At 34.8% G+C, this 11,472-nt stretch overlaps 1 protein-coding gene across 1 annotated transcript; it reads left to right on the forward strand.

Annotated features, from left to right (window-relative positions):
* Nucleotides 1-699: 699 nt before the first annotated feature.
* On the forward strand, nucleotides 700-3,604 carry LOC149175573 (bidirectional sugar transporter SWEET16-like). Its single transcript, XM_089422886.1, has 7 exons — nucleotides 700-833; nucleotides 1,003-1,039; nucleotides 1,139-1,349; nucleotides 2,529-2,690; nucleotides 2,843-2,962; nucleotides 3,105-3,250; nucleotides 3,345-3,604. Exons 1-6 carry the CDS (start codon nucleotides 794-796, stop codon nucleotides 3,225-3,227), a joined length of 693 nt encoding a protein of 230 aa, XP_089279012.1. The 5' UTR covers nucleotides 700-793; the 3' UTR covers nucleotides 3,228-3,250; nucleotides 3,345-3,604.
* Nucleotides 3,605-11,472: the final 7,868 nt, after the last annotated feature.

An 11,472-nucleotide genomic window follows, 5' to 3' on the forward strand; every position in this document is an offset into this window, starting at 1 on the left:
TCCATCACCGGAATCTCCAAAAAAATCGCACTAAAATCAACTCCTAATAATTTCTACTTCAAAACTTTTCTTAACTTAAATATCATTTTTCAAACCAAAAAAACTAATATTTTAACCACTTAAATATCATTAAATAAGGATTTCTCTAACCAAAAAATCAATACTCACGCTACTTTTGAAAAAAAAAAATAAGCATCAGCCAAAATACATTTTCCATTATTTTATAACTTTCGTGCAACCTAATCCATGCATATCCGGGAAACCGTGTCTCTTCTTTAAAAAGGAAAAAGAAAAAGCGAACGTATCTGCTTATTAAATTGGTTATTGCTCCAATATTATTGGTACAACGCAGAACTTATCTGCCTATTAAATTGGTTCTTGCTCCAATATTATTGATACAACGCAGAGTAAGTGGAAGGTGTTTTTTAATAGATACAACGTGGAGGGGATGCAAGGTTTTCAAAAATGCTGCCAGAGATGGGCTGGAGTGTTCGTCCTGATGTGACAGAGAGAGATCTGACCTACTCATTCCTGAGCAATTATGAATAGGTATTATGTCATGTAGGGTTACAGTCAGGGTTTTAGTTAGCAACTCTGTTCAACGCTGCACGTGGCCAATTCTTGCGTGGACTATTAGTTGTGGACTTCCGCCTCAATATGAGTGGCCTCCGGCTCCACAGATCGTGGACATGACCTGCACAATTCCACAGGTTGACATTGGGCTTGCGCCCTCATTTTAATTGTGCCATGCCATTTAGCATGATCTGCAATATATTGTCAATCCATTATTGCGATGAACATGGTAGACGTGAGCTTCATTCTTGGTGTCATAGGTGAGCTTCTCAGAATAGATTAAAGTTGCATTTACTACAGCCTTCATATTTTGAATCGATCTCTTGTTTGATGTAAATAATGTTCAAGATGTCATGTGGTTTTTATGAAATTAAACTGCGATGGGGTCCTTCTGATTTATTTGAAGTTAAATTGTGTAAATTGTTGCAGGAAATGTGATATCGCTCCTCGTTTTCATCGCCCCAGTGTAAGCTCTCTAATGTTTTGAATCGCTAAATACATAAAGTTTCTTAGGGACTCTCTGAGTTTTTTGGTGTGTTGATCATTTTTGTTTTATTGTGTACAGGCACACTTTTTGGCGCATCGTGAAGAATGAATCGACAGAAGATTTCACTTCCCTTCCTTATGTCTGCACTTTATTGAGCACTGCGCAGTGGACATATTATGGATTAATCAAGCCCGGGGGACTGTTGATCTCTACCGTTAATGGGGCAGGGGCGGTATTGGAAACATCATATGTCATTCTGTTCATAATCTACGCCCCCGCAGCAGCTAAGGTATGTATTTTCGTTTTCATTATTGAGGGAGGAATGTGATTTTCATAGAGCCTCTTACAAGATGGTAAATGATGTCATTCTAATCTATAGATTAAAAAATTCACACAACAATTACGCTGAAAAACTTAGATATATTTCACACCAAAATATTTGCAATATAATATGGGTCATATTCCACACTTCTCTCCACACACATTTTATCATTATACATTTCATGACTAATATATACCAAGATTATATTCAATAAACCTAATAAATTAACTAAAATTTTATAACACATTCCATATTTGCAAAACTAATCATATTCTAACTACCACATTTTTCTAAAACTTACAATTTAGAAATTTTAAAAAAATTTCTACCTTTTATAAATTCTAAACTTTTCTATAAAAGTTTAAGAAAATTCCTTTTTGAAAGTACCCCTCGATACTCCTACATCAATCAATTTCAAAATTGATAAATAACAAAATAAGTTTAAAAATCCTAAGACCAACATACAAACAGCTGTCCAAAGAATCAAACAGCAAGTATATATTTATTTCTTAGGTTAGAAAAACGAGATGCCTTACAATCCTGTTGGGAAGATCCACATTACTGTAATATGATTCTTACCTAAGTTAAAAAAAAAATACAATCAAACATTGTATTATATTTTGCCATGGTGTTGTCTGATTATTTCAAGTTTTTTTTGGCATGACAACTCAATTATTTGTCCATTATAAGTTTTTCAAAACTAATTTACATTTTTAAATAAATGATTTCAACATAAAAAACCCAGAACCCCAAAACTAAGATTGTATACCATACCTAACTCAAACATATAAATTAAAAAATCCCGAGCAAAGAAAGCCCAATGCCAAAACCTACCGGTTTTAGAATATTTAGAAAATCAAATGCCAATTCAAAGTTAAACCATTGACTTTTCTCATACTGGTTTGATTTCCAAAATATTTTGAGAACTACGATAGATATAAGCTCAATATATATTACTTTGTTATGCTTTAAAAACTATAATCCTGACAATCGTCGTGGGAAGATCCACATCACTGTGATTTGATTTCTTCACGTTTAATAAGTTCAAAGCTATCATAAATTTATATTTAATATTTTTTTATAGTGTAAGAAAAACTTATGCAATTTATATAACTTGAACTTTCTTTCTATACTGTTGTGATGTAGATCAGAACTGTTATCCTGGTGCTGGTTGTGGATATAGCATTCTTCACTGTTGTGTTTTTGGTGACATTTCTGGCCCTAGATCAAGAGATGAGAATAAATGTAATAGGAGTTCTATGCGTCTGCTTATCATTAACCATGTATGGCTCTCCGTTAGCAGTCATGGTAAGCTTATATTTCTGCTTTTAGGGTCATACAAAACATCTAAACGAAGAATAACTTTGGCAAGTCCTTCAATTAATGCATGAAAAATTAGTGCATGAGTTTTGAATTTTATTGCTCTACTCTATAAATTTCCTGCATGTGTATGGTGACAGAGAACAGTCATATCAACTAAGAGCGTGGAATTCATGCCCTTTTTCCTGTCATTCTTCCTGTTTCTCAACGGAGGAGTCTGGGCAGTCTGGGCAGTGCTTGAACAAGACGTGTTTGTTGGGGTTAGTGATCAAGCTTTTCAATGACTGAGACTCCATTCAAATATAATAGAATATATAGTGATGTAATTAAGATCAGGTTATGTAAGTAGATAGTAAGCCTGACCATGGTTTAATTATTCCTTTGTACTCATGCAACATGCAGATCCCAAATGGAATCGGTTTCGGCCTGGGAGCTTCACAACTCATTCTGTACTTAATTCATAGAAAGGGCAAGTCCAGCGAAGAAGTAACTGAAAAGCTTTTAGACATAGATGTGGATCCTTAATTAAAGACCGAGTCTTCTGCCAGGTATGTGAATCGTTAATCAAAGATTGGGTTTTTTTTAGGGCAACATATACATGTTATATGACACTCTCTCTTTCTCTTTCTCCTGGTGATGTAGAGTGCAGATTATTGCTTTCAATGTAACTTAAATAGATTCAAGCCAATTGCAATACGACCTTCTCTACCCCAGACTGAAGGCCACAAGTTCACAGGCTCCTTGAAAACACTGAATGGCCAATTTTGAAGGTTCAGACCCATGGTTTGCAACGGCAGATGATATAAGGCAGGTTGTAATTCTAGAACAGTAGCATGAGACTGTATCGCATATTTGTGTTCATTCTTTGAATTTCGTGAAGTTTAATAGGTATTGCTTGGATCACAACTATATTCTAGTTTACCATACTCATACTTATGGTAGGTGTGATTACCAATTATCACTGGGTTATACTAAATGAACCTATGACATATTAATTAATACTTGTAATTTGATTATATATTGGAAAATATTTGTAAAAATCACATTATTTAACTCTTTATTAATACAAATTTTATACACTTTTTCAATTTAAACAACTCCTAATTTTATTACTTTTTTCCATTAACATTTTTTATACTTTTTATGTGGTTTCATTAATTTTGAGCTCCATTTTTTATATTTATCAATATAGAAATCTTTTACACTTTATATATCACTTAATATATTATGTCATTTTTACCTCAATATATATCGCAATGAAACAACATATTCAATGACATCTCCGTAAAACTTTATACAATACTTTTCACCACCATTAAAATACATATTTATTTTTTAAGAAAATTCGTTTTTAAGTATGATTTCATTTATTTTCAAATACATATTTATTTTTAAGAAAATTCGTTTTTAAGTATGATTTCATTTATTTTCAGAAGTGACAAATTTTATATTCAAAACTTTGCACATATATAAAAAAAATTCTTCAGTTTCTTAAATATAAAAAAAATTCTTCAGTTTCTTAAATAAAATTTCTGATGGGTACATAATCCTCCCCTCATTATGTAGGGCGTCAGAATGATTTTTCTTATTTCTAATCTTGTGATTAGATATAGAGATGTTGATATAAAAAAAATGTCCCTTCATCAATTAGTAATAATAAAAATCTCAATTTTGTGATAAGATATTGATATATTCTTTTGGTATCTTTCACCATTTTGATATCAACTTCCTCTTATTGCAAAATCCATTATATCATTGATAAACTTATTCACTTTTCACATTTTATTGTCTCAAACAGTATAATGTTTTATAAAATATATCATCAATATATAAACTTAATTTGGAGAGAAAAGTATATAATTTTTATTATTTTTCATTTTAGTAAAATTATATGTTCGAGAATATTTTGAAATTTGATAAATAATAAAATATAGTTTAAACTTTTTATATCGTTCTCATTTCAAAATATTCCAGAAATTTATAATAAATTCAGTCGTCTTCTCAGATACACTGCACTGTGAATAAAATTCCATAATATTCCAAAAGGAATTCAGCTATTCTGACATAAACACTGAGGTACGTCAACCACTTATTAAGTGGCTGTGCTAATTGAATATTCCTATCAAAATTTCCAGAAACTGCATAATTTTTGTATGCCATTCCATCAATTTCTTTACTGGTTTCGGCGGTCTACTTGATGAGAGCAACAAGGACCTTTCCAATAAAACAAGAAATGCAAATGGCATTTTTCGAGAGAATGGGAAAGTCATTTGGATTGTAATGGCAGACTGATTTTCGACGTGTGTGAAATGAAAATAATAATAAGAGATTAAATTAAAAAAAATGCGTGATATGAAAATTAAGAATAAGAAATCCATTAATGGAAAGGGTCGGAAAAAAGCCCTCGGAGATTGAAAGCGTAAGCGGGAGAAAACGATAGATAAATTAAAAAAAGGCAAGGCAGATCAGATATGCTAATGAGATATCTTGCCATAAACGTTTGCTCAGTTTCGTGCAAATTGAAATGTCTACCGAAATGCATATTATAAGGGAACAATGGGATTTCCATGCATGGTGCAAGATATAAAGTCAACGGGATCCATTTTTACAGTTCATTTTTAATATCAGATTCAGATAAAAGGTCAATTAAATGCGCTGTTATGTTATTTTTTTATAGAGTTCTCTGGTTGGAATGGCAAAATTTACCCGATTATATTATAAGGGGTAGGAGGTGGTATATTTAAAATTATAAATATTTAATTTATTAGGTATTAAGCCACATGAAATCATTAAATATATTTTCAGGTTAAAAATAAAGGAATTACATTTTTTCCATTTAAGTTATATATATTAACTTATATATATGAGATTATTTAAATATATTAGTAAACTTGATATTCAAATATTTTATTTCATATTTTTATTGATAGGTAAAAAATCAAAATCTCTATAAAATTAATATAAATCTTAATATACATATTGAATATTTTATTTATGGTTGAAATTGAAATATATATTTTAAAATTATATTTTATTTATAACAGAAATTGAAATATATATTTTTAACTTATATTTTATTTATAATTGAAATTGAAATATATATTTTTAAATCATTACATATTAATTATATGTTAAACATGAAAAGAATTACTAGAAGGACAAACTGATATAAATATTAATTTTTTGATTATTATTATATAGTGTGAATATTTTTTATTTTATTTTAAAAAGAGTAAGGTTTGCACATCTTCATCACATAGGAGGTGCCTATGGGTGCAATAAAACATTACAACACTTACACATAATATGTCTCACCTAATATTTGGGATTAGGAATCTTATGTAAATATTGTAAATAGCTAAATAAGAGAAGTTGGAAGAGGAAGAGACATTGGGAGATGAAACCCAATAGTCTCCCTCTCCTTGTATATAGTCATATTCTACCTTGCAAAAGTAAAAAATTCATTTGGAGTAGATTTTTAGCATTTTCTATAGAGTAACTCCTAGATTTTCTGCCATATTCTTTATTCCTTTGTCCTCTACCTCTGCGTTTGTTTTGTTGAATGCATTATTGTTATCTGTTGGTCGTTTTTGCAACTTCTGTAAAGTATGGGTGAGTGCAAAAACCTTACATCCTACATCGAATGAAATATTCATCTTTGCATCAAAATGTATTGAAATCTGGTATGAACATTGCGTTGAAAGGCTTGTTCATTGTTCTCTGCATTGATGACTATTGATGGTTGGTATGTTAAGCATATCAAGTTAGGTCATGATGTGTTGAAGTGTGGTATATGTCCACCATTGAACTAAATGTGGTTGAACTGTGTGTTGTCTTTGCATTGAACGATTGAAACTCATGGAAGACTATTGAAAAATGTGACCATGACCATCTCTACATTTAAAACTTAAAGCTCTTTGTTACTGGGCTGAGTTCTATAGTCTCTACATATCCTTGTTCGGGAACTCGACTTCTACAAATCAAAGTCTTGATGGTCGTGGGTCTAATTGTTGCAAGAGTATGTTCGTTCTATCTCCTCCCTCTGCGGGTCTAATTGTTGCAAGGTTATGTTTGTTATATCTCCTCCCTGTGTATTGATGTCATTGTTCTTACATACTTCATTTTTTGAGTTGAAATGATTGTATGTTGAATAATTTTAAAGAGTCACATATGTTAAGTTTGACCATCTGTTTGGGGATGTTATTTTGTACTTAGATGGAGTTACATTCCCTAGACCTTGAAAATTTCCTGCCAGAATTTGTTGGTGAAAGTGGGGTCTCAACCAGAAACAATGGAAGTCGACCTGCCATGCAGTTTGAAGATTTGATCCATGAAAACTTGGGACGCCAATGTTGGGGTAAATGGTTGTGCTAGAGCACAAAAATGAGCATATTTGGAAAGCCTGTCAACAACCACCATGATGACTGATTTGTTGCCTAACTTTGAGAGATTTGTGATCAAATCCATGGAAACATCTATCCAGATGAAAGTAGGGAGTGGCAATGGTTGTAAGGTTCCTAGTAGCTTGATCATTTCCCCTTTGTTACACTAGCATAAATCGAATTCAGCTACAAAGGTAAGAATGATGTTCTTCATGCCTATCCAAAAGAAAGATCGTCATGCTCGTGCATAAGTCTTTTGAAAGCCTGAATGTCCTGCAATCGGGGAGGAGTGCAATTCTTCCAAGATACGGGGTTTGAGGGTGAAGGTCAAGGATAGCACTACCCGATCCTTGTAACAAAGTATATCATCCTTCCAAGAGTAGTCTTCTGAGGAATTAGGATATGTTCGTAAGTTATTAATGATTTGGGATGGAGAGGGGTGGGAAAACCATTCATGGCGGGCCTCTTCAATCCAATCTGGTATGGGAAGAGAGAGTGATAGAAAGGTTCCCTCATCCTGAAATTGGCGCAATAAGGCATTTTCCACTACAATGTACGCCCCTTCTTGTAAATTATCTCATAATCATATCCCAACATTTTTACAGGCCATTTATTTTGTTGTGGATATGATAGATGCTCCTCTAGAAAATATTTTAGGTTATGATGGTGAGTGCAGAATTGGAAATGTCGTCCCAATAAGTATGGTCACCAAGTGTCTACTGCATGTAATATGGCCATCATTTCTTTCTCATATGTAGATTGACCCAAATGTTTTCCATTAAGTTGTTGACTGGTGAAAGCCAATGGTCTACCATCATGTATTAATATTGCTCCAATGCCCGAACCTGAAGCATCATATTCAATCACAAAAGATTTGGTGAAGTCTGGTAAGGCCGATACTGGGGTGGAGCACATGGTCTATTTGAGAGCTAAGAAGGCTTGCTAAGTTACGTCAGTCCAGAGAAATGAATTTTTCTAGAGAATATTGTTGAGGGGTTTAGCAATGCATCCATAATTGTGGAGAAATTTGTGATAGTAGCCCGTGAGATCTAAGAATCTCAACAAACTCTTGAATATTTTTGGTTGGGGCAAATCTTACATTTCTTGAATCCTTTTCAGATCAACCCTCACTCCATCATGACCCATATTGTGTCCTAAGTACTCTACTTCTTCCATGCCAAAGGAGCACTTGAATAATTTGACAAATAATTTGTGTTCTTGGAGAAATTACAATATATGGTCGACATGCTAAAGTTGTTTGTCCCATGTTATGTTATAGATGGGAATGTCATCGAAAAATACTAGGACAAATTTTTTGAGATATGGTTTCAGAACGTGGTTCACGAGGCTTTGAAAAGTGGATGGAGCATTATAGAGACCAAATGGCATGACCAGGAATTCATAATGGCCTTCATGAATTTGGAAGGCTATCTTGGGAGTGTGAACTTCCTTCATGTTTATTTGGTGATAGCCTGAGCAGAGGTGTAGCTTGGTAAAACATTTAGCACAATGTAGTTCGTCAAGTAGATCATTAACTACTGGAATAGGAAATTTATCGTTGATAGTGGGATTGTTAAAGGCCCTCAAGTCAGGAGACATGCATCATTATCCATCTTTCTTTAGAACCATGACCACTAGAGATGAATAAGGGTTGGCGGTGGGATGAATATTAACGATGTTAAGGAGTTCCTTGAAGATATTTTCAATTTCATTCTTTTCTGCAAAAGGATATTGATATGGTCAACATTTGGCGGTTGGGCCCTTGGGACCAAAGGGATGTTGTAACTATGTTCACCCCTAGAGGGTGGGAGCTATTTAGGTTTGTCAAACACCCGCTGGTGGCGATTCAATACCTATTGCATATTAGGATGAACATGAGGAGGAGTGGATTCAATGACCTGGATGACCTTAAATTGAGCTACTACCCCATTATGGACCATTTTTAAAATATTCTCTATTTGATGTGAGTTGGTGATAGTAGGAGCACCTGCCTCGAGTGCCCTGAATGTATGAGTGTGACTGTTCTGCTTAAATCACATATATAATTCCTGGAAATCCATTGTGATAGGTCCTAGTGTGCAGATCCATTCACCATTAAGGGCAATGTCGCAACAACCCATTTCAATGGCAAACATGTGTGTTTTGAGGTGATAATCCCCCATTTGAAGCTTAATGTTTTCACAACGTCCTTCACATTTCATAATACCCTCATCAATGATGAGGACTTGGAAATTAGATACCGCCCATACAAAACAATGAATCACTTCTGCTACTTTCTTATGGACAAAGTTATGAGTGATGAAACTATCAATCAACACCACTACTAGTCGATGTTTAATAAAACCTTCGATTTTGAGAGCGTGGGGTGAATAATTTCTAGCCAAGCCATGTAGTGATATAACCGACTCATATGCTCTAGCTGGGAGATCATCTTCTGGGTCGGTTTGAGGTTCACTCACTTCTTCCTCAAGAACTTCAGTGGAGGGAGCTTCATCGATTGAGCTATTTTCAGTAGAATCAATTTGAAAGAATTTGGGTCCCTTGCATTTATGTCCTCAGGAGTACTTGTCATCATAGTAGTAGTAGAGTCCTTGTTTCCTTCTTTCGGACATTTATGCTGGTGAGATATTTTGAACTGTAAGTGTTTGGGTGGAGCCTATAACCTACGTGGGACGTGCTTCGGTGATGAAATTAGGATGATTGGACTCAGAATTTAAGGCGACTTCCACATCTAAGGCTTTGCGGAATGCGTCCAACCAAGAAGTTGGGTGATGTAGTCGTACATGAGCTTGGATGGCTTCTTTTAGGCCATTGATGAAACATTCCAAGTAAAGGTCATCTCCTATTCCTTTAGTTATGATGGCTAATTTTCCAAAAGCTGCAATGTAGTCCCTTACTATACCTATTTTCCTGAGCTTAGTGAGATGAACCAAAAGAATAGATTCCCGATCAAAGCATTCACAGATGGATTTTGAGAACATGTTCCAAGTTAGCCTCCCTAGATAACATTTCTTATGCCACTACCAAAACTGCCATCTCTCCTTCTCTAAGTAAAGGCCTCCCACATGTAGTCTAGTTCCATCCTCCTGGATATTATTAAGGAAGAAATACTTTTCCATTTGTGCCACCCATATGGTTGGGTTAGAGCCATCCAATTTGTACATTTCCATCTTGGTTGTTCGGTGGCTAGAAGATTCAAGATCCCCATGGAAATGAATGTGATCACTAGATTCTCCTTCTATGTGTGCATCCATAGTAAGCTCCTCCCTCATGGGTTCACAAAGCATCTTCATAGTGGTCAAAGCTATGTGAGCTGGGAGGTAATGGACTCCTGGAACTCATTGAATATTTTTTCAAGGTTGTCAACCTTCTCAACAACCCTTTTTGTAACCATGAATTAAGACCTGGTACCGAGAATACACCATCCTCGATCAAAATTTGAGCGTACTTAAGAGTAGTATGCTTGTAAAGAGGGCAAGCTAAGGAGTCTAGCGACGTGGGTCACTCAAAGCCAAATCAGGAAAAAGTTGGCACTTCCTGAAAATTGGGGGCTTACAAGTGAATGGTACCACTGCGACCAAATCGTCGTCTTGAATATTATGGGATCATCATCCTCGCTGATCGATACTGTAGTGGCTGAATTCCAGAAATATTGATACTGCCAAATATGTAGAAAATGGGCTTGGATTTTAGTAATAGAAACCACCAAGTTATGGGTACTACAGAATGTGTTGCAACAATATGATCTGGACTATGGCTGTCAAAACCATCACTTCCCAAAGAGTTTGATATGCACTATGAAAACCCCAACTTTTGAATCGAATATGTATGATGGCGAATGAATCCAAAATGTTGAATATGATATGTACGACGGTGGAAGAATCCCAACTGTTTGATCTGATCTAGACAGTGGCAGTTGAACCCCAACAACTAGATCTGATTTGGAAGAAAAGGTAGGGGGTGATGTTTAGATATTTGAGGGAATCTCAAAGGAGTTTCAGGTGCTACAAATCACAATATACGCAAGGGTCCAACAATAGTACTTTGCCCAATCTTTCAAGACGCTAACCAAGTAGTAACGGTTGTACCCTTAGTTGTACTACTCAACTACCCTATTGTACGTGTGAGTAATCTCCTTAAGTGTTGTTCTTAGTGTACTGTAGCAAGAAGACAACCGATGAATTATCTATGGTTAGGTTTCAAGTTACCCTACGGGGCTTCCAATATACCTAAGGGTACATGGAAGTGCAGTCTGTGCACAGTTTTGTCTAATGTGCTACTACTCAAAGGGGTACCCACAAGGGTTACAAGGGAGTCCAACAAGCATAAGAACCTCTTATAGTTCCTGTGTTGATGCCTCTGCAAATCCACAAGAATATGTGCTCAAT

Source organism: Pinus tabuliformis, chromosome 4_1 (genome assembly GCF_031772625.1).
Source record: "Pinus tabuliformis cultivar Carrire ecotype Pingquan chromosome 4_1, CPIR1, whole genome shotgun sequence".
NCBI lineage: Eukaryota > Viridiplantae > Streptophyta > Pinopsida > Pinales > Pinaceae > Pinus > Pinus tabuliformis.